Raw genomic sequence first — 27,594 nt, forward strand, 5'->3', positions numbered from 1 at the left:
ATTAACGAAAATATCTTGAGAAAATTAAGATATGCTCCAAAAATAAAGATTAGCCCAGAAAACATTGCCCCAGAGACTGTTCTCCATATTTTATTTTCATAGAACAGTGTTAGCATTACTGGGGTCTTAATAATTACCTTGAATGAGTGAATACATGTACAACCAAGAAGCCCGTGTAACTTACATGACAGTGTAGAAGTGAACCTAACAGAATGATTCTGATGGATAGTTTTGGGGATACTTTTAGTAAATAGTTCGAGCTTATAAATTTTTCATTACTTACTTTTGGACTGAAATGAAGTAAGGGCCTTAAATTGTTGGCATTGGATTTTGAGAACAGATAAATAGAATAAAACATATTTAAACAACTCTAACATAGGCTTATAGGTCAACAATGTGAATTTAGCTTGTCTAAAGTTGGCAAAATTACAAAAAAAAAAAAAACCAAAAGGGAAAAACATATAATATAAATAAATGTTTCTTGCTTCCATATGGACTCTTGAATCAAGTATTTAAAGCAAAAAAAGTTTATGGAGATGTAAAAATTTATTTACTAAGGCTTTTTAATGTTCCAAGTGTTCTTAATATTTGCAGTCTTATTGCTACTAGTAGTGACCATGTATACTTATTATCTATTAAAATATATTTTTTTACTGTATGATGAACTGTTCTGAATTTCCAAGTTTTTATATAAAAAGTTTATAATGCAGGAAATTTTGAAATGGGATAGTTTTCACTTATTTATATTCTGCTAAAATAATCCATAGTTGCTGAATGGTTATTTTTGCAAATGTAGATTTTCCCTTGAGATAAATTAGTGATGTCATTACATCCTAAGCTACCCCCTTATTCTTTCAGTTATAATTAGTACCACTAGAAGCTGCACTAACTCATTTAGGCCCTTAAGTTAACTTTTAAAATCAAATCTGAGATTTCAAAGAAGGAAAAAACAAGCCTAGAAAACAGATCTCAATTTCCTTGTATCCAAATGCCCATTTTACTTCATTAGAAAGTAAAATACTTTTCTGAATTCACAACCTTTGTTTCCTAGATTTCTTTCTTTTCTTTTTTCAGGCAACTCAAATGACAATGAATCTTCCTTAAATTGTTAGCAGTGGTTCCAAAGTGCTCTAACTTCTTTGAGAACCTCATTCTAGGTTGTTGTGGGGACAAATGTGTCATATTTCAGTTGCATGTGCTGGATCCTGTAGTGATGACAGGTTAAAAAAAAATCATGTTGAGATACATTATGAATGATTTTAAATTTAGTTATTATTTGATTATATAGCCCAGTAATAATTTGAAAAAGTTCAAAGTACCTTCCCTTTCTCTGCTAACCCAAATCAAATATATTATGAGACAAAGGGACATTTCTGTCTTGAATTTTCAATCTCTGTATGTCCTAAGGTCTGAGATTGTCGCTTTCATATTTTAGGTTCAGTATTCTACCAACTGTAGGTTCTCAGTATATATGAAATGATAATTATACTAATTCATATCTGTCTAATCAGGCATGCATGATATACGACTCTGAGTATTTAAACACTTAGGCAGTGATTAACCATAATAATAGCTGCTAACTCCCAAGCTCCGTGTGCCATCTTGGCTAACTGTTTACAACCACGATCATCTCCTTTCTCCTCCTCATCAGCATCAGCTAACTTTTATTGTGTGTGTCACTGTACAAAGCACCCTCAGCTATTTTAGAGAAAGCCAGCATCTTTAGACTATTTTTCCACATTTATTTTACTTATCACATTTTCTGGTTTCACAGAAGCCTAGCTGCTGAAATAATTTCATTTCCCTCTGCCTGATTGCTCAATTATTTTCACTTTTTCCTAAATTAGTTTGATTTAATGTCATATCAGCATTTTGAATGGCAAGCCTCAATAATGCAAATCAAGCATATTCAGTGCAGGATGCTATTCCTGGTCTCACTGATTTTCTGACATTCTGGGCCTTCTGCAGGACAGAGAAGGATGGAGACTGGGTTTGAGGCTTTAGTACAAAACAGGACTTAGGCCAGGGCATTTTACTAAATATCCTCATTTAAGCCAGTGCCTTTCTTACTCTTTGGTATCTTTTTGTCACCAATTTCTAGGCCTTTGCTATGACCAACCAGATTCTGGTGGAGAGGTCAGTGACAGGTTGGAAAGAAATAGAATATGAAGTTGTCCGAGATGCTGATGACAATTGTGTTACTGTCTGCAACATGGAAAATGTTGATGCCATGGGTGTTCATACAGGTAGGCAAACAATCTTTAAGTATTACAGTAATTCCTTCAACTCGTGACTTTGATGGCCACAGAAGCTTTTATGAAGTTCTTTGCTATTTCTCTCTGACAGACTAATGATAACATTTAACATATGTACATAACATTTTATGCTACTAGAAATATTCTCACATTTAATTTGATAGTCATAAATCCCTATGCAGCAAGGCAGATACTATTACCATGATTCCAATTGGGAAAAGAGGCAGTACTGAGAGGTAGAGAGACAGGTTGAGAAGGCTGAAAATAGACTGATGTGTTAGTCACCAAGTGATTGAGAAAATGGTCTGAAGTAATAAAAATAGATTTCTCAGCAAGGTAAACTGGTTTGATGAGAGGACAAAGATATGACTTACATTTTAGGAATGCTAAATTTGAGATGTGAGTGGAACTCACAAGTAGAGAGAGAGACAAGAATGTAGAAATGGAATTCAAGAAAAGAGGATATAAATATAAAAGTTGATGCAAGGTCATTCATTGGACGTCATTTGGTATAAGAAAATCATTGAATCTGGAGGCATACTTCAAGTATTTAAGGGCTTAGGTATAGAAAGGGAAGAGAAGAGGGTCAAACTTTGAACTATGGGAAGCATTTAGATTTATAGTTCAGGAAAAAGAGGATTGTTGAAAACAAAGAAGAGAAAAATAGTTAGGGAGAAAACCAGAGTAGAATAGTGTCAAGTAAGCCAATGTAAGAACACATTTTATAGCAGAGTTTTGTTTTAGCCATATCAAATGCTATACAAGGTCAAGAACGAAGATTTAATTTTGATTTGTAGATATTCAAGAAGGAAATTTCAATGTAACATTAGTTCTGGGAGAATACGGCAAGGAATTATATGGTAGTGAGTGATAAGAAGAATTGAAAAACTCTCAAGAAGTTTAATTATGCTGAGAATGAGGATGTGTGTTGACAAGTGTTGGAGATGGGCTTCTTTAGCAGAGGATAGCTGAGCATACTTTTGGCAGAAAGGACAGAGAATAAAGGTTTGATAATGATGATACAATTGGAAAGCAGTGAGCATGGGAAGGGATAAAATGCATAAAATAGATGAATGAAGCAGTCTGAGTAAAAATGAGATAGTATCCCATGGAAGGAAGAGTTTGGGAGAGATAATTTGAAAAGAATGAGGATATAGGAAGTTAAGGAGCTAATGTTAATCCAGTAAGTAGATGATCAAAATTTTAATGGCTAGATGAGTGTGACCAAAGACAGAGGGGTAGAAGTAATGGGTGAGAATAATATGGGCAAAACAAGAATCAGGTAGAATACCATTTGTCTTTTTCCTATATCTCTATACAGATATGTAGATTATCTATCTATCTATCTATCTATCTATCTATCTATCTATCTATCTATCTATGTATCTACCTACCTATCTATCTATGTATCTACCTACCTATCTATCTATGTTTATCATCTATTTATCTCCTTCAGATAATTCTTTTCTTCTCAACAAGCCCTCAGACTATTTAGTATCTTATATTATTTAAATGGATTGTTAAGTCACTGGAGTTATTTATTAAATATGCTACCAAATAATGAGAGCTGCTTGGATTTATAGGTGATTCAGTTGTTGTGGCCCCTGCCCAGACACTCTCCAACGCAGAGTTTCAGTTGTTGAGACGCACTTCAATCAATGTTGTCCGCCACTTGGGCATTGTGGGTGAATGCAACATTCAGTTTGCCCTTCATCCTACCTCAATGGAATATTGCATCATTGAAGTGAATGCCAGACTCTCCCGCAGCTCTGCCTTGGCCTCAAAGGCCACTGGGTAAGACCAAAGGATTGACCAAAGGATTGGTTGACCAAGGATTTGCAGACAGAAATGTAAAACTGACAGTTAGTGGTAGACTGTGATGAATTTCCCTCTTTTCTGTAGCTAGCTTCAAATCATTTATGGAACCCTAAAGTCATGGTTATTAATGAGCTGCATGCCAGATTAAGGCAAATGGTGTTGCTAGTTGGCTTTGTTTGCTGGCTAATCATAAATGAATCAAAATTTGGGTGGTGAAAGCAGGCTGTGAAAAATATGCTTCTTAATTACATTTTGCAGATGTTATTAAAAAGTGCACATTAATCTTAAATTGTAGTCCTCAACTGGCTTCTTCAAGTTATAGTCCCATAACAAATGGCCAACAAAAATATTCCTCATTCAACTCAAGCCTTTGATATACATTATTTTGATTTTAGAAATGTTGTACATGATCAAAGTATATAATGTTATTTACCAATTTAAAATGAAGGAGTACATGAAAGAAGTCCATAAGACTAAACAATGTAGTCTTGGTAAATTGTACAATTAAATAAATAAGTTTGCTCTCCATTTAACAAGTGCTAGCAAGTATAATTAGAGGGAAAGTTAATTAAAACATTTCATTTCTATTATTATCTGTAGCATATGACAAGTAAATTACATGGCATTGAAATGAACAAGAATATTTACTTGTGTAGATTTTTTATATTGCTACACAGTGCTGCATGGAGTAGTAGAAGGCTTGTTTTCCTATGCAGGAGTCTGGAGACCAGAGTTCTCCCTTGTTATTTCCTTTGACTGTGGCTTTGACCACACCACTTATCCCCATCAGTTTCTTCATCTGTTAGATGAGTAGTTGTACTAAGTTCTATGAATTATGTTCTTCATATAAAGCTATCCAAAGTGACATTCCAGATGAGAATATTCAAGCTCCTACTGTGTTGGTTTTTCAAGGAACCAAATATTCCAAGATAACTTGGAGACAGAACTAGGATTCAAACTTGTAACCTCTACATTTTCTGACCATTAAAATACTCCCTAGTAGCTACCTACACTGCCTTCCTAAATACAGATATGTGAATATTATTTTTTCAAAAGAATATTTTTCAGATTCTCATCTCAGTAGAGGTTAAAACAAGTGGTGAGTAAACATCATTTATCAAGGAAGTTATTGATTTTGGGTTGAAGAGGTGAAGGCTAGAAGTACAGCAATGCATGCAACACAGTGGATTCTCCTGTGCCTTTACACTTCCATGCCATATTATTTTATAAGTGGCTTTTAAATATTTGTATAGAATAGAGAATAAGATACATTTTATACACTGAAGTGGAATAATACCAGATTTTAAAGAAAGATCAATTTATATTTTGAGCTGTTTTCAATACTATTCAAAGAAAAAAGTAAAACAAAAGTAAATTGATCTCCTTTACAGATACCCATTGGCATTCATTGCAGCAAAGATTGCCCTAGGAATTCCACTTCCAGAAATCAAGAATGTTGTATCCGGGAAGACATCAGCCTGCTTTGAACCTAGCCTGGACTACATGGTAACCAAGATTCCTCGCTGGGATCTTGATCGTTTTCATGGAACATCGAGCCGAATTGGAAGCTCAATGAAAAGTGTAGGAGAGGTGAGTTTGGGTTTATTCTATTTGCTCTTGAAACTTCTCTCAGTTATACTGTCAAATTTTAATGCCATTGAAATTCTAGAGGTTGCCTAGACACTGGGTTCCTAGTTGGAGAACATACAGGAATTTCATTTCCTCCTTAGTGTTTTAACATCACTCCATTTGACTGGTAGCATATGGCATTTGTTCCATGGTCATTTTGATGAATTCAGAGTCCTTCTATAAAAAAGGTGAGGCTACATGTGTGGATATATAATGTATACACACATATAAAAACACACATATAAATACAAGTCTTAATATGTTTTATAACCCAATCAATGAAAGTAAAATAGTATAAAAGACATAGTAAAACAAAAGACTACTGAACTCAGGTTAAGAATTTGACTTTAGTCCATTCGCATGAATTGTGGCTTTTATCTCCATGGGCCTCAACTTTCCACATCTATAAAGGAGGAGGGTAGACTAAATGATATCTTTGGGCCCATCCAGCTCAAAAATTCTAAATTGAGAAGAGCACAGGGGAATATTAAGTCCCCATTATACTGGAAAGTTCTAAGCTTTTAGCACCTTTAGAAGATTTTTTGTAATGCTCTATGTTATACTACTTGAAATTAAATTTAACTTTTTGAGTTTCCATCTTCAAAGGTGGAAGGAAAGAAAGGAATTCAGATCCTTGCCTTTGATATTTACTCTCTTGCTCTCCCCCCAACTCCCTTAAGACTTCTTTCTTTTTGCAACCAGGAGGTCTGACCTAGTGGAGCATCTATGTGCCTTGGAACCAGATGGACTTGGGTGTAACTTTTGGTGCTTACTTACACTACTAGTTAGAGTTTTTCAGGCAAGACTCTGAACCTCAAGATTCATACCTACAATACACAGATGACAATATCTATCTCATAGGGTTCTTATAAGTTGTAGAATTAGTGCATATAAAAAGTGTTCAGTAATGGATTTTAAGGTAAATTCATGATATATTCCCCAATAAAAGTAACACATTATTACTATTACATTATATTAGTAAATGTTGTATAAGTGTAGAGACTTTGAGCACCAGAAGTATGCATGAATCTATCTACTATCTATCTATCTATCTATCTCTATCATCTATCTATATCATCTATCTATCATCTATCTTCTATCTTTCTATCATCATTATCTGTCGATCTAGCTATCATCTATCTATGCATCTATCTATCATCATCATCATCATCTATTGATCTATCATTATTTTACTTTATCTTCTGTGTTGTGGGAACTATTAGTCTATTTGTAGGTACCTAAGTTGGTTAGAATACAGACAAAAAATTGTTTACTACACATTTTCACTACTGGCATTCTTTTTTCCATATCACAGATTCTAGCTTAAATAGACTAGCTATTTCAGAAATATATGCTGCCAATCATAAGAAATACAGCTTAAATTCATCATAAATTCAGGAAAAAGGAAAAAATGCATTTTACTGGTTTATTGTATTTACACATGAAAGGTAGAATTATTATTATTTTGATTTCCTAATTTCCAATAAATTAAAAAGTTATTAGTGTTAATTAATTGCACAGAGAGGTTTCATTTATGATATGTACATATAATGAGATTTAATCAACTCACCATATTTATATTACTCTGTTACTCCCCTTTCCCCCTCCTCCACCTTCTTAATCATTTTTATTGGGTTTCATTATGCTACTTTCATACATATATAATGGAAGAGTTTAAAGTAATGACAGATAAGGAGCAACTTGACCTTTTAAATGAAAATGTTTTATTCATTCTAAAACATCAAAAAGTGTTTTTTTCTCCTTCCTAGTTATTTTACTTTATTTTTAAATTTTATTTTTGGTTTATCATACAAAGAGATTTCATTGTGATAATTCCATACATGTGTACAGTGCTTCCTGGTTACTTGAAGCTCTGTTTTTTTCCATCATGCTTTTTAAGGAAAAATAGAATGAGAACTTTAATGCCATGAAAAGCTGTGTTGATAGTGTTTTAGCTAAATAACTTGCTGTTATTTAGTTTAAACTTCATGAGAGGTGGTCTTTCTCATGATGTTCACAGTACAATTTGCAGGCTAAAGAATTTGGGAGAATTTTGCAATGTTTTCATTTGAGACTCGTCTGAAGCGTTTTTATTGTTAGTGAATATTTGATACCTTGCACTTAGTTTAGCTCAAATTAGCAAACATTTCTGATCTCTGACTATATACAACAATCTGAGAGGACAAAACAATGAATAAGTTGTACATAATTGTGATACTTTACCTGAAGTTGAAAATTTCAGAATATATAAGCAGAACCAGATATAATATCAACTAATCTGTGGTGACAATTAAGAATACTTAAAAATGGTGTTCTAGAACTCTAGTAGAATAGATTCAAGGAAGTCCATGATATAGTCTATTAAAAAAATGACAGAATTTTCACTTAATAATAGTGAATTTTAATGATGTAAAGGATTTAAAATCACCAATTTTGAGCAAAGACTTAAAGTTATGAATGTCTTTATTATTATATAGGAATGCTTTCTTTTCCTAATGAATAATTCCATATGCCATTATGGTACCATTATAATGATAACATGTCATTATGTACAGGATGTTTAATAATAGTAGAACATATGGAGAGTTATAGAACTAGTTACTTGGGCTAAATTTTAAATATGTAATACTTCAAGTTTTATTAAATATCCCAAAACCTTTTTTAGTTTTATAACACCAGTCTCTTCTATGTCTGAACTACATAATCAACAAATATATTGTTTAACTTTCTAAGATACCACTGTGACTTGCAAATTGCATATCTGCAAGGAACTAACAGTTTCTCTGTCCCTGTTCTTGTGAATCTTCCCTTTTTTCTAATTAAATTTTGGAACAGTGCGAAAAGGTTATGTTTGGCTTTAGTAATCTTTGACTATGTATTTTGTCACACAGTTGACATGAAGATTTCCTAAACTGATGTTGGTGGGAATTTGAGTCTATTTGAGGAATCATGAAAGTTTATTAAAGGGAGTATTATGACTCCTATTATGTTAAATTGGAGACCAAAATGCATAGTAATCTATTATTCCATGTAAAGATTCAAAGACATGGTCATCCAATGAAACTAACTGGGTAGGATGCAAGGTCAATTTAAGTTTAGTTCTGACTTGTAACTTGTTCAAACTAAATCACCATTTGGTTTTTCTAATTGATTAGTGTACAATCAGCTGTGAAGATTGTGGAAAGACACATCACATTTGTCATGGGGAATTTAATCTCTGTCTATGTTCAGAAACCATAATCTATCAGTATTTGTTATGATTCTCAAGATTCTATTAATATTAATGTTTAGCTGTAAAGAAAGCAAACCTGTCATGGATATTGACTGATACTAATTTAAAATTAGCCCTATTTTGTATATATATCTTTTCTCTTTATTTGCTTTCTCTTCTAAAGAACATAGGTATAAAAGTGAGATGTTATTAAGAAAGGCTTTGGCCAATAGGAAAAGGGGAACAGGTACTAGAGAAAAGGTTAGTTCAAGAAGAATCAACCTAGAAGGTAACACCCACGCACAGGAAATCAATGTGAGTCAATGCCCTGTATAGCTATCCTTATCTCAACCAGCAAAAACCCTTGTTCCTTCCTATTATTGCTTATACTCTCTCTACAACAAAATTAGAAATAAGGGCAAAATAGTTTCTGCTGGGTATTGAGGGGGGGGAGAGGGAGGGGGCGGAGTGGGTGGTAAGGGAGGGGGTGGGGGCAGGGGGGAGAAATGAACCAAGCCTTGTATGCACATATGAATAATAAAAGAAAAAAAAAGATTGTTAAAAAAAATTAAAAAAAAAAAAAGAAAGGCTTTGTATGCTCTGGCTACATATTCCTTATTTTAATACTACCGTGGTTCTGATCAGGTACAAGCAATTTCCTCATCAGTCTTAGCAAATACAGCTGAATTCTCTAAGTAGTAAAAGACTGACCTAATGTTAAAGACTCATTGCACTAAAACCACAGAGAAAGGGAAGAGGAATCAAAAAACAATACCCTAAAATTTGAGTAGTATTCTTATATATTTTTTGTTCCTAAGTCTTTGTAAAGAATGTTCTGCATCCAATTATGCTAGAAATTAAAAATAGCTATGTTCCTTCTTTCAATATAAGAGCATAATTGTGTATTCCAGGTCATGGCTATTGGTCGCACCTTTGAGGAGAGTTTCCAGAAGGCTTTACGGATGTGCCACCCATCTGTAGATGGTTTCACTCCCCGACTCCCAATGAACAAGGAATGGCCATCAAACCTGGATCTCAGTAAAGAGCTATCTGATCCCTCCAGCACTCGCATCTATGCCATTGCCAAGGTAATACAGGCCAAGGGCCAGAACTGCATGGACACACACATTCAGAATATAGTCAAAGCTGAATCACAAAGTGGTCTTGAATTTAGGGACTTGGGGAAAATTTTTTAGTTCTCTTTCATAGAGACTTCTATGGAAGATTGGAGACTTTTGTGGAATTTATCAGCTATTCTATAATTAATAAAAAATAACCTTTTAAAATTTGACTTCAAGCCTGGACCTGAGGGCACATTGAGATATTAAGAGATTATTACATGGATAAAATGTCCCTTCTTTTTATAGTAGGTAGCCTCAAATACTCATAAGTAGATTTGTCAATATTGACTTGTCCTTTCCTATCACCTTTATTAGTTGTTTCTTTAAAATATTTAAAATTGTATTTTAAACAGGAAGATACATACGGCAGCATTATTTAGTATGTGTAAGACCCCAGAATAATCCTAATTTATTTGCTCTTTTCCTGAGTTTGAACAACAGAGTATAAAGGAGCTACGATTATAGGATTTTCCATGTAATTATTTTACCGGTGTTACTTTTAGAACAAAAAAGCTCCACATTTCTCACTTCTATCCACTAGTTGCTTTTCATGCAAATTAAATGCCATATTAATCTCCTTTCATATTTACTGTGCTTAGAGTGTTAAAGTTTCAGCTCATCTGATTTCATAAAAGGTGACTTGGGCAGCTGGAATCTGGTCAGAAATCCCTGAATCGCTTTTTGACATTTAAGGAAGCATAGGCAATAATCCTCCCAACATTATCAAACCACACTGGTCTACAAAGCTCTGCTGACCATTTTGTGTGTGTGTGTGTGTGTGTGTGTATCTCTGTTCAGTGAAAATAAGAATTTATTTTAAAGAAAAAATATGACTTTATAATTTGCCTTTGTAGCAACAGAAAAATGCTTTTATAATTTTGAATTACAGCAACTTTTATGTCTAGGTGTTGAGAGTCCTGGGGAGAGAGGAAGGAATGTATCCTTCATTGCATCTAATATATATACCCTGCACACTCTTATGGTTTCTAAATGCAGAATACTTAAGTCCTATTGAAATTCTGGAAGATACTATTATCTTTTGATGAACATTTTTTCTATTATTCAGTTTAAAAATTACTGGAGTGTGGTGGGGATAGCAGTGATGAAAGGTTATTCCAAAAAAGCCATTTTGCTTTATTTATTGCTCCTATTTTAGTCCTTTACTTAAAGGCAATTCATGACATTCATATGTGGATATGTGGATGCATAAGTACATACATATATAGATATAGTTTTTTCACTTCAGGCAAAGGACAATAAATAGAATTTTTTCCTTAAGTCTAGCAATCATGTTCTGCCACATTGAGGCAGATGAAAAAGGGAAGCATTTCCAAGTTCTCAGCTAAGCTGTAAAACTGAAGCAAATCTCTCATTCTTTTCTAACAGACTTATGAAGGATGAGAATTCAGGGTAAAAATGTGCAGGTTCAGTCTTGCACAGAGTACCCTGTGTACAAGCAAGGAGTACAGGTTCTGAGATATAAATTATTGTCTGCCAGAGTGCTGGGAGAAGGAACTGATTTCTGTTTGTTAGAGGTCATCATTACTGTTCATTTCCACAGCAACCAGGAACTTGGTGATTTTGACAAAGAGTGTAAGGATGGTGGAAGGCTGAAGGGGAAAACGAATGAAGGGAGTGTGTAAATCTCTTGCTTTCATGATTCTTAGAAAAGGGCAACTTGCTCTGAGGTCTAATTTTTGCAGCAGTCTTATTTCAGGATGACTGGATCGTCATCTCTTTTGATTTGGGGAGAATGCAGGGCATTATTTTTTATTTTTACTAAAGTAACCTGAAATGTGTTTGGGGTCATCATGGGCTTCATTACTACACGTTAGCTGGCAAAGCTACAGTGCATGAAGATGAAATCCTGGCTGGCAGGTCTTGCTTTCTGATGGAGACTGTGAATGTGACTATAGGTTGTCCTTTCTCATAGACTACAGGATTACGGGCTCCCTTTCACTGTGAATGATTGGGTGAACACATTTTATCAACCTGACACAGTTGATGGGCCAACAACTAATAGTGCCCTTAATCACTGGGAAAATAAAACAGATCATAGTTCTTGGGAATTGTACTATAATTTTTGGGAGAATTATACACAATAAATAAATATAAACAAACTGAGGAAATGTACATGACATTGAGTGTCCCATTAGATATCATCTTATTCTAGTTGATAGAATTGTGAGTTATGCTATACCTCAACTTACAATCATGGTCTCTTTGATACTAGAAATGAATAAATCTTTAAGAAAACTAACCCCTCTTGGTAGTGATATAACAGCAGAGTTATTAGTTATATATATATATATAATTTATGGGGTTTGACAGTGTGGGCTCCCATTCTAAAAATAAGTTATTTTAGAATACTCTGATTTTTGCTGGATATATATATGTGTGTGTATATTTGTATGCATATGTAAGATTATAAGAAAGACGGTTTTTGAATATGAAGGCTTTTTGAATTTATCTCTTCTTTCAGGTGTGTTTTTGATTCAGTTTAATGAGTCAGTTGTAATTTTACTTTTGAGAAATTGCTAAAGTAAGCTTGAGGAAAAGGCTGAGCTGCCTCTTGAACCTAAGTTATTACGACACTGTTTTGAAATACACTAGGATTTTGTCAAATGCCTCTCTTGCCACAAAAGTCACGGTAACTGTTTCAAAATAATTTTCTGTTTGAATCCCTCTGGTAGGAAATATTCTAGGGAAATAATACCAAGCCAAATCAGACTCATAGATTCCTACTATTGTGTGCTTGAGTGAATGTAGAATGAGAGATAAAAATATGCTATGTGCTGAAGGATGATCATCACGAATGCAAGCTAAATGTAGTTTCAAGTTTCAAGAGATCTTTTTTTTTAAATTCCATAGAGATGTACTAAATGTAAGGACATATATAATTGGTAACCTGGTCAAATAAAGAGGAGGAAATAGAACCTGTTGGGTCTGTTCTGAGTACACACCACTCTGACAACTCAGGTCAGGCACCTCCTCTGTATGACATCTGTGGTATGGTTGTAGTTGGTGACATCCTTAGGTTTATTGGAAATAACAATGATGTCAGTTTCATGTCTCATATCTCAGTGGAGCACCTCAAGCTCTCTAAATAACATGGAGAGAAACGGTTACTGTGTGTTTCCAACCAAATCAGACGTTTATAAAATGTTTGCAAAGAAATTGTCTCTTCTCCTTCTGGCAGGCCTTGGAAGACAACATGTCCCTTGATGAGATTGTGAAACTCACATCCATTGACAAATGGTTTTTATATAAGATGCGTGACATTCTAAACATGGAGAAGACATTGCAAGGGCTCAACAGGTAAAGCAGCGATGCTCTGACTCACTCCATATGTCTTCTGTGCAATTTTTGAGTAGTCTTCTTCTTATCCCTAAGCACTTGACCAAAGCTCTGCTTCATGAGTTAAATGCTACAAACATTAGAAAATGGTAACCATAACCAGGGAACAACTGGAAGTGCCTTTTAGATGTTACCTTTTTATTACTGTTTTTAATCATCTTCTACTTCCAGTCTGGTCATAAAACATTGTGATACTTTTACTAGTTTTTTTCAATTTGCCAGAATTCAAATTTATGCATTTATGAATGTATGTTATTTAGTTACCAAATATTACCTAGGTTTAAATTCTATTAATCAGGAATGAAACAGTATTCCTGTTTTCTATAAACTGTCTCTTAAATTCTTAAGCTTAGTTTTGCTTTTTGATATCAACCTACAACTCATCAAATTGTATGTTGATGAGAAACTGCATTCCTCTTTCATTTTACTGATATATTTAACATTGGGTCTTCCAGTTCAGCATACAAATAAACCACATTCATGTTTCTGTTAATAGACTCTTTACTTCTTACTAATTTGCATTTTTATCTCCTTCACAGCCAATTATTTTTAAATATCTTTTCATGTTGAGAATATTTGGATGTCAGTGCTTTAGCATCTATTTTTTCTATTTTTCCTAAGCAGACTGTTCTGGAGTACCTCAGGGTTATAAAATCATGGATAAATTTTAAACATGTATCTTTGATAAGAGGAGCATTTACTACCAAATGAAGAAAGATAGCATAGATTTTAGCGTCTTCCCTTGAAATGCACTATTATTGGAAAGAAGACTCACCTAGAAGCATAGGAATATGTTTAGAGAAAGAAAAAGTTGGGGGAATAAGTTTTTCTCAAATGATTTGAGGCGATGTAGAAAATGTAATTACTGAAAACATTGCTGAGAACAGTGGAAGATCCCAAAACTTGGACTGCTTGTCTATTTAACAACGTTAACTGCAACATATAACTTAATCGAGATGTGCACAAAGTGGGCAATCAGAACACCTGTTTTTCTTTTGGGGGAAAGATTAGGTTCTTTTTAATATTTTCAATAGTTGCTCATGTCAAATGCTTGATTTCAAACATTGGGGTTACTATCAAACAAAGATGAAACAGGCTATAGAAGCCTGTAAACTAACCTTTCTAGAAATCACATAAAATGAACAGTGGGTAGCAAATAAGTTAGGAATTGAGCCTGTACATTCATCTTAGAATTTTGCTGACTTTAGTTTTCCTTTCTTGGTTTATAATGCCAGCAGAACTTCCATGTTGAGTTATAGTCTGTTCCACTGTTCAGTTTCAGGCAACTGGTTTCAAATGCCTAAGAAAGCACTCCAATTAAACCACATGAGGGTGCTACAAACTTACAGTGTGCTACATGTAGCAGTGGAAGAGACCTGGGGTGGAAAATAGCAGATACTTTTGTGATTTAAATATCCACTTGATATATGTTTTGATATTTGGACAAATTTAACATTTTAATTGAATAGTTTTTGCTACAGCCAGAAGGCAGGTTGAGATTCTGACTAAGCATAAATAAGAATAGGTTGATAGTAAAAAGGGTCATTGGAGAATTAGAACAACTCACTGTTAATAGATCGCTTGCAATATTGTTCTGATTTCACATTCGGTTGCATTTAGTTGCTGATAATTTGACATTTTTGGTTTCCATTTTCTGGCATAAATATATTTATAAAAAAGAATCTTTGATGTTCCATGTAGATCATTGGTCATAATTATCTACATAAGCCATTTTATATAGAGCTTTTAATAACTTAAGAGAATGTAAAACAACTATCTTCTGTACAAGTTTGTTTTGATCTAGGGAGGTTACAGTGCCTATTATAGAGCAAATGCTAGCAAAAACCTGGAATGAAATTCAAAAGAGGGTCTATGGCATCAGTAATCTGTAACCTGAGCTCATTATCTGAGAGAGAGTCTACTGTTTACTTCTTTTTGAGGTGTCACCGATGTACATGTAGTATTTGATAATGATCATTATTTAGACATGTTAGATAACTGAAAAGAACTGATGGTCACCAAAACTGGCTGTCTTAAACCTTCTATGGCACAAGGGTCAAAAATTGAAAGGATATCAAAACTGATCACTTATAATTATGTGGGACTTGAGTTTCCTGGCCCTATTTTGTTTGTCCTCCTTATTAGTTTGGACCACTGTGTTTTGTTTTTTCCCTCAGCAACACCTAAATATCCAGACAGGCTTAGTGTTCAAGGTATATGTCTCTCTAACAGTAATAGTAGCTCCTTACAAAATGTTGGCCTTATATAACTGACTTGTATGTCTTCTTTTTTTTACATTTACTTGTCTCACTTTGCTTAAAGATCTCAATTGCTGTTGTGTTGGGAAGTCTGGCTTGGGATGTGGGCCCAGGAGATAGCTATTTATTTGATATGTATTAAGTGGACCCCCAAATTCTCTTGTCTCAACACAAATCTGTTACCAAGAATGTCCAAATCTCTTTTCTATTTCCCCATAGTTTTCTGGGGAAAAGGACAATGGGAATCTCACTTAGGAGAAGAGGGAAGACTTAGAGAGAAAATACATACGAAATGCTAGATGGGATTCCTCCCTTGTGCACTGAAGTAGCACAGTCTACAAAGCCTGATAGATTGGCCTGCCAACCAATCTACAGTGGAATCGTGTGTCTGTTACCTCTCTTGGTTCTCTAACCTCCTATGCCTCTTCCTAATGATTAGCTCATGGTTTTGTTATGAACCTTAAATGAAATAAGTATAAAGTACTCCTAGTACATGGTGAGTGCCTAACATTTTCCCTCTTTTCCCCTGAAAATCAAACTACTACTTATAATAACAAAAGGGTATTTCATGTGGTGGGCATGGTAGCTCACATCTGTAATCCCAGCTACTTGGAAGGCAGAGATTGGGAGGATTGCAGTTCAAGAACAGCCTAGGAAAAAAGTTAATGGTATCATTTTAACAAATAAACTGGTATGGTGCACACACCTATCATCCCTACTAAGCAGGAGGGATAAGTAGAAGGATTATGGTTGAGGTTTTATGTAAACAAAAACATGAGACCTTATCTGAAAAAGAGCTAAACCACAAAGGGCTGGGAGTGTGGCTAAAGTGATAATGCTCCTTGCCAGCAAGTGTGATATCCTGAGTTCAGACCTCAGTACCACTCAGTACCAACAGGAAAAGAGTATTTTGTGATTTGAATACATATATTTAATGACTAATTTTAAGAGTCACACTTTGCATTCTTTTATATATATTTTTATATAATATAAAAATATGTTGATATTGAATACCAATATTCAATTTTCTTTATGATGCATTGTCACTTATTTTAATACCAGACCTGTTTGTTAAGGAAGAAATGATAGCCAGTGATACAAACACTATCCTTGTCAAAAGGTCAATAGTGCCTCATCATTATGTGAATGAACCAAAATTCTTACTCTGTAATTGTTACTCATTCTATAAAGTTCTAAATTCCAAGGAACATATTCATTAGGAGAGGATGAATATGTCACTCAAGTTGATGACCACTCTATGACTTGTATTTACATGTAGCCATCAGAAATGAAGTCCAGAATTGGAGTCCCAGATGTAGCATTCTATGTTAATGTACACAGATTTGGATTAAGGAAACAACACAATAATGGCAGTAAGGTAGGAATAATGAAAATAACTGTGAGAAATTGGGAATTATAGTAAGGGATCCCTTTCCTTGAAGGGTGAAGATAAACGTGTATCATGAAACCTTAGCCTTTTGCAGGGTGATGAGTCAAGGTGAATAGATATTGGAACAATGAACTCAGTTGACATCTTGGATCTGAGAGCTTATTTCCATCAAAACTCAGTTTGTAGTCTCCAGTCCATGAAAAGCAATGGCAGCCCTCACAAGACTTCTAGAACAGTATCTAGTCTTACCAACTTAGGTGATAACCATTATTCAGATGGTTTCAGCAAAAAATTCCATTTCCCACTTGAATTCATTGACTTTTTCCTGTTCCTTTTAAATTGTTTGTTTCTGCTCAAAGGAATGCTAAGGAACTTGACCATTCTAAGCAGTTCCCCAAATTTATAATATTATATAGTGGCAGTAATCAACCTAATGTGAAAACATTTGCAGTGGCTTTCTTTGGGGGTTGAGAAGTTTCTCTTTACTCAATATATGGGTTTTATCGTGTCAGATTCCAATATCTGTTATATTTATGAATTGAAATATAGATGTTTAATGGTCACCAAAGGTTATTAATTTCACATTCTAAGATCACCCTGTAAGGAGTTTGAGAAAGGTTAAGTCAATCTGAATTTTAGTAGAAGCAAACATGGTTTATACAAATGTATACACATAAACACATGTGTTTAGGAGTATGGAAAGGTGAATTAAAGATCATCTGGAAGAAATGAGACTACATAAAACAGCCATGCTAAAGACTTTCAGTGCAGTCACAATAGCTAATGAAGGCGTGACTGTCCTATCATTATAGAATCAGCACATGTGATAAGTATTTTAATTATGGTAGTAACAAATAGACAAATACAGATACAGGATCCTTCAGCTGAACTGCTATTGCTATAAGGAAAGAAGGAAGTCAAAAATAATACTGCTTGTTTGTGAGCAGGAACATTTTCAGGACTTTGTACCACAAACATTTTTATTTATAATATCAACTTGGATTAGCAATTTTAGACTGAGAGACAACCATGACACTTTTACAAAAGAAACATGAACAGGCAAGAAAAAAATATGAGTTCTAATTGCCAGCTTTGAACATCTGTATATTCTTTGCCTGTTAATCAAAAACACTTAAAATTTTTTTCTTCTTTAATTATTTCTAACTGATGAATCCAGCTTAAGGATGTTATTGTACTTGCCTAACTTGTAGAATTTTGCTTTTTTACTGGGTAAAATTAAGATGTATTAATTTTTGAATCCTTCTATCAAATGATTAGCTTAAAGAAGACAGTCAGATTCTCCATGTTAAATTACCATGCAGAAAGCTTTCCCTTGTTGGTGATGGTGATTCTTTGTTCTTTTGCATTCATTCAACTTGGACAATTTTTCGGCAGTGGTCCATTTTGCTCTTTGGTTGTTATGTACAATACTGCTATTTGCGTTAGTAATGTTATAGATAACTGTTTAAAAAGAATCTGTCTTCACCCATTTTAAATAAGCAAAGCTTGGGTATATAACTAGTGAAATACATTTATACCATATAAGGTTTGGAAGCTATGATTTCGGTTTCTCTATTAATTGTTGACATAAATACACTATGGGTTCATGTACAAATTATATGGAAATTGCTTTTATACAATATTCTATAAGCTTCCCTTTTTTTGCTGTAACAATTTTGATAATACTCTGTTCTCCCTTCATTGTCACTTACTGCTACAGTGAATGTAGTAAAGTAATGGGCACTTTTGAAGGGTTTAATTTACATCAGAACATCATTATGTTCAGTGTGATAAACTGCACCCACTGGTGAGTGCTGAAAAATCATAGGCGTGCCTATTGCTTAAGAAAACAATCTAGGGCAAGCCTGGTGAGTTCCACATGGGCATTCAAGTGCTAAATTGAGCTCAGTAAAGTTGGCCATTTCCCTCCAGCCACAAACTTCTGGCAGATGTAATAATGCAGGTGTCACCTTAGCTGAACACTCCTTTTTGGTGTCCTCTCCTACACATGCAAGTTTCTATTGACTTTTTATTTAACTTGCTCACAAGGCATGGCAAAACCAGACAAGAATGTTTTGTGCTTATATTTGATTGAAGTTTTTTGGTGAAAACTGTCACAGAAGAGTTGTTAAAATTTAGATATAAGAAAGAGAATGGTCAGTACTTTACATTCTGGTGATAATTTATAAATTCTGGTAGAAAAATTCACAATTTCAGCCTTAAAATATTAAATATAAGAGCAATTTAGGGAAAGAAAAGTGTATGATCATAATGTAATTGGGTATTATAATTTGTATGATACTTTAGAATGGCATATGCTTACTGTTTTGGATGTAAAAAATGGGCATGGAGGTGCTTGGGCACTTCAGTGGAGCCCTCTGACTTAAGTTGCAGAAAATGGTCTTACGTTCTTTCACTATTGACTCTGTATTTCTCAGTTTCACCTTAATAAAAAAATACTCTGTTCTTGTTTTACTATGAAGAAGTACAATACTAGCTGAATATATAATATGCTATACATGAAGCATTTATCATTAGAAGAAAATAGTTTTACCTGTTATGAAATATTACTTTTTAGTTTTCTTACTCCAAGCCATTTATATAATGATGTTCTTTCAGGATACTAAAACTGGAGGCTTACATGGGAAAGTTATTTTTTTTCCTCTAAGAAAGAGGACTGTTATTTTCAGAAATTCTATGTCTGTAACTAATGCCCAAAATGTTTTATTTTTGATTTACTTTTGTAATGTGATAATATAGGATATTTTAGGTGATATCATAGATTTGATAGGACTTCATTAACTTTTTTAAACTAGTGATTTATTGAATTTATAAGTAACATAAAATTTTATATCAAATCTTTAATGTTCTGAGAAACATCATTTAATTTGTTATTTAAGTATTGTTTTCATAGTTTTGACAAATAATTGCAAATTTTTTAAGGATAAAAGAGTATTTGTCACATGTGAATAAATGAATAACAAAAAGAGTACTTGTGATTTTGGATGGACAAGATGAATATTTTACTTAAAAGGTTTTCAGAGTGATAGAGTATTTGTAAAATTATATATTTTTGCATATTAATTCATATACATCCCATAGATTCAAAAATCTCAAGTTCATTTAAAATAACACAATCAAAATGTGCATGTATTTATTTGTTGGTAGACAATAATTACTAGATGATATCAGTATCTTTAATCTCAGCACACTGGGTTTGTATTTACTTGATGGCATTTTCCTTTATTAGGAGCTATTAGACCAAATAGTATTTGCTTATATATTAATATTTAATCATTAATATTTGTTGGTTATCTAGTATTTATAAGGCATGGTTCTATGTCCAATACCATTTGTTGATGAATAATTGTTAGTCATGAACCTGTCATCAGTGGGTTTATAATCTATGCAAATAGGTAAACATGGACAGAATGCATTGATGGACATATTAAAAATAGAACCATGAATCCATGAAAGTTTAATGGAGGTTAAAAACATGTTTCTTATAGGTATGTATCATGACCTCATATTTTAAAGTAGAAATTAAGGCTCAGAATGGTTAAATGAACTCACCAGAGGTTCATAAGTAATGCACGTTGGAGCCAGGATTTCAGTTTGGTACTTTCTAAGTCTAAGGACAGCATTCTTTCCTTTGATACATCCCACTATCACTGAAGCAAAAGGAAGATAGAATTTGCTACAAAATAAATAAAATAGAAAGACATGTTCAATAATTTCATATGGATGAGGGATAGGAGAGAAGAAAAGAATTAAGCAAGTGCAACAAGTTTGATGACAGAGGGGTAAGAGTGGAAGCTTGACTAAAGATCAAATCTGTAGTGAGAAGTAGGGAGCAGGTAAATGTATGAAAGCTACTTAGGAAGTAACAAACTGTGTTTGTTCTTATTTTTTTTTCTTATGTTGTGTTCCATAAAAGTGATAATCTTACTATAGAATGATTAAGATAGCATAAGAACAGGAATTGAATGGAATGTTATCTCTTTTCTCATTGTTTGAAACAGTTGAAGCTGCATAGTTTCACTTCATTGTTCTGCATTTAGTACCTAGATGCTAATATCATCCTCCACTTAAATTGTAAATTCCACTATAGCAAATACCAAACACCATAACATCTTACCATATTTAATATAATAGAATTTAGCATTTTGAGGTACAGGCATGAATTCTGACACACATATAAATGATTTCCAGTTCTTTATCATTATTTTATTGACAAAATAAGCACTCAGAAATATTTTTATGACAACATACTGATTAAATAAACAAAGACATTATTGGTAGGAAAGTGAAAATCAGAATTCCTCCATCACAGCAAAGGAAGCATAGCGGAGGAGAATGCGTTATGATTCCTGGCTGTTCATAAGGACTCATAGATGGTTACTTGGAAAATGTATAGTCCGTGGTATAAACCAAGTCTGTGTTGGAAGACCTTGTAAGCTGGCATCTCTAGGTTTTAATTTTTTAAAAAGCATACATCTACTAATTAATGGGGAAGGAAGGCTCTGAATAAACTATTTTCTAACAAAAAGGGGTCTTGTCAAATAGAGATTATATACAAGTAAGCATTAAAAACACTCACCGGTGCATTATAAGTCTTTATTGCCTATTGAGAACAAGTCAGCCTTTTTATACTTTTGTTTAAAAAGCCTATTTTCAAATTTGTGTATTTTCTGAAAAATTTTCATGAAAAATATTTGTGAGTATTCTCAATAGTGTCAAAGAATATGATTTAATTAACCAGGAAAGAAGGTAAAGGCAAAGAACATGGGAGTATTTATAATGTAGACATCCGTATTTTTGTGGTGAACTTAAAGTGCATTTCTATCATAATACAGGTGGAAAATATCACTGTTCTATTTTTATGGAGGGTGAAACTGAGTCACAAGAAGTGTGTATGTCATTCTTTATGTCATACAAGTCAGAGGAAAGCAGGGGATCTGGCTCAGGGCCTCTGCTTTTGGTTCTAGTCAATAACCCATTTCAAAAGTTTCTTTTGGGAGATATGACTTTTAAATCAGACAGCTGGAGATCAGTACCTCTTTAGCTGTCAAATTGTGAGTTGCACGTTTTCCTGTCTGAATTGTTGACCCAACATAGAATGGAAGCATTTTGAGGAATGTGCCTTTTTCCAGAACTCTAGTGGGGAGCACACAGGGAGCCTAGAAAGGAGAAAGCCCTGCAGGTCACTATTAGACAAGGTAAACAATTTTTTTTGAGGCTATAGAGACCTAAGAGAATATTCTTTTAAAATTTTGCCTTATTTATACTAAATTCTCATATACATTTACATATATGTACACTCATTTATACTTTATATAAAGTGCCTGTGTCCTGTTGCCCATGTTCATGTAGACGTAAGTAAAACAATTGGGGGTAGAATGGAAATTAAATTTGGTGGAGAGGCCAGAGCTATAATTACATCAGCTAAATAATCAGTCCTGGACCCCTAGGATTTTCTCACCTGCTAATTAATACCTGAGATGACTTCATGGTTACATAAAGCCTCTGCATGTGACGTTGGAGTGTGGGATTCCACTTCCTGGAGTGTGAGGCACTGGCCATGACCCCTGATGGTGGAGTAAGTGTGTGAGAACTCATTTTCTCTAGATCGAGCTTGATTTGTAAGGAGTAAAAAGTAAGTGGGTATATGAATGATATCTAGTAAAGAAAAAGACAAAGCAGAGGTGCTGGGCCAGATTTAGGTGTCTTGACAGTTTTGTTCTGCCAAATTCCTTCTTTTCCTCCCTGTTGGTCCTTTGCCTTTTCTTGTCTTTCCTCTGGCATTTGCATTCACCAAGCACTTATTACCTGCTTGGTGTTGTGCCAAGTACATTGTATGCTTTTTGGTTCATCTAATTGATGAGTATTTTTCTGAGTTTAATTTTAGGGTTAATTTAGAATTAATTTTTGGAGATTAATTCTAGGGTTTGGCTAGTTTCTAGAAGTCAAAGAAAATTATGTACTGAAAGTTGTACATTTGTCTTTTGGGATGACATACATGATACTTGGAAAAGTCCTCTGGAGAAACGTGACTTACTTCAAACAGAGACAATGGAAAGGTTTTATAACACAGGAGTTTCAAAGAAACTTATTGGTGAAATAACAGATTGCAGTACATCAAAGAATGCTCAGTCTCAGCTTCTGCTAAGGCTTTATAAAGCGTTCCCTCTGTGAGATTAAAATTCTGACCTACATTCATGGAAAATGTAGGATTTTATTTACTGAATGCATTCTCCTTATTTTGGATAATGTATACATTGGGTGACTTAAAAATTATCAGTAAGTATGTTAATCTGAACTAACAGAAGCGTTATGTCAAAGTACAAACTGCCTTTTTGTTCAGTGTAAGCATGTGAAATCTATTCGAAGTTTTCTTTTTATAATGTACTGGAAAACTTTGTTATACACTAATAAATATGACTTACTACTTTGTCCATTTATTTTTCAAGCTTTTTTTTTCCTGGTGAGACTGGGATTTAAATCCAGGACTTCACACTGGCAAAACAGGCACTCTACCACTTGAGCCATGCCTCCAGTCCATTTTTCTCTGATTATTTTGGAGATGGGGTCTTGAGAACTATTTGCCTGGGCTGGCCTCGAACTGTGATCCTCCTGATCTCAGCCTCCCAAGTAGGGAGGATTACAGATGTAAGCTACCACCACCAGTGCCCAGCTTATTTTTCATTTTTATCAAAAAAGGAAGTGTTGCGGCATTTTAAATTAAGAATCAACAATAAATAACATGTGACTTATTAAGGCTCAAAAACTATACTAGGTTATTACTCCCATTATTAGTCTGTTTTATTCATAGAATATGTTTATAATAATATATTCAGTAGTATATGAATGGCCTTAACATAGTAAAAGTAATAACACAATTTTTCAGGATTACTAGTTGTACTAAAAATTCGTTTAAAAATAAATATAGGGTCAGGGACATAGCACAGTGGTAGAGCACCTGCTTACTAGAAGCAAGTCCCTGATTTCAAGCCCCAGCACCACAAAAATAAAAATAAATAAATAAGAAAAGGATCTAGAATTTGAAAATGAAGAATTGCTTTTTAAAAATATATATTTAGATTGTCAGTTTCTTATACAGTTTTGGTTTTTGTTTTGACCTTGTTGTTACTGTTGTTTAGAATAGCCTTTAAGGTGCCGTGTAAGTAGGCTGTCTGTTGAAAACCAGAATGTGTAAGATTGCAGCATGACTGTGATAATGTTAAGTGGACTCAGATCCTATTAAGTAATTTTCATGAGGCCATGCTTTTTCATTTGAGTGTGGTAGAGGTGGTGTTGTTCGTCCTGTATATGAGACATAATGTCCAAAGACCTAAATTCCTTCAAAGACCACATTGCTATGCAAGAACAAGAGATCATACTGTAAAAAATTAAGAGAAATTTGTGGGCCTATAAATTCCAGTGCTTGGGAGGCAGAGGGTAGGATTTCTTAGCATGGATTATATAGCGAGATACCCAGTAGCAAAAAACAAAACAAAACAAAACCCCCTAAAAAAAAGAAAAAGAGAAAAAAATTAGTGATATGTACCTGTCTAGATTTTGATCCTTTGCTCTTTTAAATACTACTCGTGTTTTTGAAAAAAAAAGATGAGAAGACAAATAATTTTTCCACTAATGGCATTGTTATGACAGTGGTATGGTCTTAAACCTGTGAAATGCCAAAAATAATCAGCGAAGTTGTATAAAACTTCTGGGTGAAGTGGGTGAAGGTCATGAGGCAGCTCATGTATTTTACTCAGTCCTCTTTTCTTTCTAAGGCAGGTGTCATTACTGAGGATCAGCTCTAGTGACTTTTCAGCTTCTGCTTTTGGGGGATTTTTTAAAAAACGGGATAATAATAAAATTGCAAGCCCATTCCATAATTGTAGGCCAAGTGGAGTGCTCATTTTCAGATTAGAGCTTGTGCATTCTGGAGGGAAATTTGTTTACTATTGCTTGTGAGTTGGTGGATCAGATAAAAGCCAGTCAAGTGGAAGAGGGGCCTGGGTGAAGTAGCGGCTCCTGGTAATTGCCATGCTGCAGGCGTTCCTCCACTCAGCTAATGGATTTCCCAGCTCTACGGTGCCAGGTGAAAATTTCCTCATTAAGGGGAATTTATTCCATTTCCTTTTATCATTTATTATTGAAGACTAAGTGTGAGTGGAGGAAGTTTCGGAGACGACAGGGTAGAATTTTAAACAACAACAACAAAATTTACATTGGAAGTCAGAGAGAAGAGAAAGGCTCATCTTGTTTATAATCTAGAGGACACAGGAGAGAATTTCTGCCATAGAAGCTGAGCCATGCTGTTTAACAGTTAAAAGATTATGGTAGAGTGTGTAAAAGTCTGATTGATTGGTTTTAAGACATTTTCCCCCCTCTAAAATTCCATTTTGTGCTGTCATTTTCTCCTGTTAAGGAAGAGAGAAGCTGGAGATTATGAAAAGGCCAGCACCATAGCCATTTGGGGTATCTTTATTTTATTGTTTAGATTTTATTAGGCAATGATGAAAGTCTAACCTTTGAATCCTTTGCCCTTGAACTCTGAAAGAAAAGAAAGCTGGTAGGGAAAAAAAGTGGTATATATGCATCATATTTTAGAGGATACAGTTGTGAAGTATGGATTTAATGTGTTTGTATTTAAGAGAGAACAAATGAAATACCAGCACACACAAATACCAGAAGGATAATACATTACACATATTTGAAAACTGTGTGCTTTAGTTCAGTATGCTCCATGCAGCTGATCACTTTTCTGACTTGGCATAATACTCCCTTGATTCACAATAAAATATAAATGGAATATTCCCTATTGAGGCTTCAAAAACAGTTTTGAATCACAAATTCAGCATTTGTTTCTTTTAGTAATTATTCTGTTTTGAGTTTATTTCAAATTAAGATTTTCACTTTCCTTTGGAAAAATGAAGATGTTGAAGCTTTGTTTTTAAAGTGAGATTCTATCTAGCTCGATTTAAAAAAATAAAACTTATTATGATGGAAGTTCTTTTTGGCAGACAAGATGGAGGATAGCCTGATATGGACAGATAAGGAGGAAAAGCATGTATCTGAAGCACACATTGCTAAATGAGCTCTTTGTTCACTTAAGATTATTCATCTTGAATTTGACTCTGAGGAGGTTTAACCTTATCTAACTCACTGGCCCAAAGCTAATGAATCATGTCTTCAAACTGTCTCTTCTTTTATTTTATTATAATGGGACACAAAATAAAATTTTGTATCTGAACAAGTTGGGAATAAAGTCAATTTTCTTCTGTATTTAATGGCATACCAGCAGCCTTGTATTATATAGAAGCAAAGGAGAAGATAAATGAAGAAAATGAAGAGAGAGTCAGCTTGCTTCTTGTCTTGGAAGTAGGAGTAACGTGTAGCATCAGGCAGAACTCAGCTAGGGAAGGGATCTAACTTATCTGTCTTTGTTCTTGCTATGGTGGCTCAGGTTCAGCCTCTATTTCTCAGTGAGAAGGACTGAAAAGTGCTTTGTGCTATTTTATAAATATGTGTACAGAGTAGAATTTAATAACCAGAGAGACCATGAATGAAATACTATAAAAATACATCAGCTTAAATTTTAAATGAACATGCCTACCCAATATTTACATTCAAGTTAAGGTAGATGAACACGAATGTATTAGTATACCATTCTGATTTGATACATTCTAATTTTCAAGACATTTAAAATATGTTGCATGATTAATCTAGTTATTTAAAAATTGGGCAAATTTAAAGCAGTTTTTATTTGCCAGTTTAATGTGTAGGCTAGTAAGCTTAAAATATATACTATGCAGGCCTAGCTAGATGCACCTGTGTTAAAATTCTTACCTGCCATGATCTTAGGGGGTTCCCTTGTTGGAATAGTTTTGACTCCCATTCTGAAAGATCACTTGCAATCAGTATTTTGTGCTACTGTTATTCTTTCCAGTCACCCTCTTTAAATAATGAAGGAACTCTGGGGTGGGAGATTTTGTGGGGGACCAGTAATGATTGAGTTAGTCTTAGTGACAGATAGCTGTTTTCTTTTTCTAGAGCTGAGGGCAAAATTAATTCAATTCACTTTTGTATGCACAAGGCCAGTTCTATCTATTGGCCTTCCCTTCCCTTCTCTTCTCCTACCCTCTTCCTCCCTCCCTTCCTTTCTTCTTTTCTTCCTCTCTATTTCTTCTTTCTCTGTCTTTATTTCTTTGATGTAAGGGTCAAAATTTATTAGGTGGGTAAACCCTCTCTCTCTCTCTTTATATATATATACATATATATTTATAATATTCATCTATTGATCTCTTGTTATGAAAACAAATAAGAGGAACTATGTATATTCTAGTAATAGCAAAGATTACATTACTAAATGTGAAAAAAATGCAAATTTATTGTGCCCCTAATAGACATGTGAGGAATCTAAATGGTTCTTTTTAATGTTTATTTAATGCCATTATTTATAATTTTCATACAAAGCAACATGGCAACCTTTGAAGAATTCACTGGTATAGGAATAGAAATAAATCAGTAAAGACCAAAAACCCAA

At 34.0% G+C, this 27,594-nt stretch overlaps 1 protein-coding gene across 1 annotated transcript in view; it reads left to right on the forward strand.

The window, feature by feature from the left end:
- Cps1 (carbamoyl-phosphate synthase 1) overlaps positions 1 to 27,594 on the forward strand; it is a 117,793-nt gene that overhangs the window by 46,991 nt on the left and 43,208 nt on the right. Inside the window, exons 17-21 of the mRNA XM_020184470.2 lie at positions 2,102 to 2,246; positions 3,839 to 4,049; positions 5,465 to 5,663; positions 9,825 to 10,001; positions 13,234 to 13,352. Of these exons, the coding sequence (XP_020040059.2) occupies positions 2,102 to 2,246; positions 3,839 to 4,049; positions 5,465 to 5,663; positions 9,825 to 10,001; positions 13,234 to 13,352 (851 nt within the window). The remainder of the gene's footprint in view (positions 1 to 2,101; positions 2,247 to 3,838; positions 4,050 to 5,464; positions 5,664 to 9,824; positions 10,002 to 13,233; positions 13,353 to 27,594) is intronic.

Source organism: Castor canadensis, chromosome 4 (assembly GCF_047511655.1).
Source record: "Castor canadensis chromosome 4, mCasCan1.hap1v2, whole genome shotgun sequence".
Taxonomy (NCBI): domain Eukaryota; kingdom Metazoa; phylum Chordata; class Mammalia; order Rodentia; family Castoridae; genus Castor; species Castor canadensis.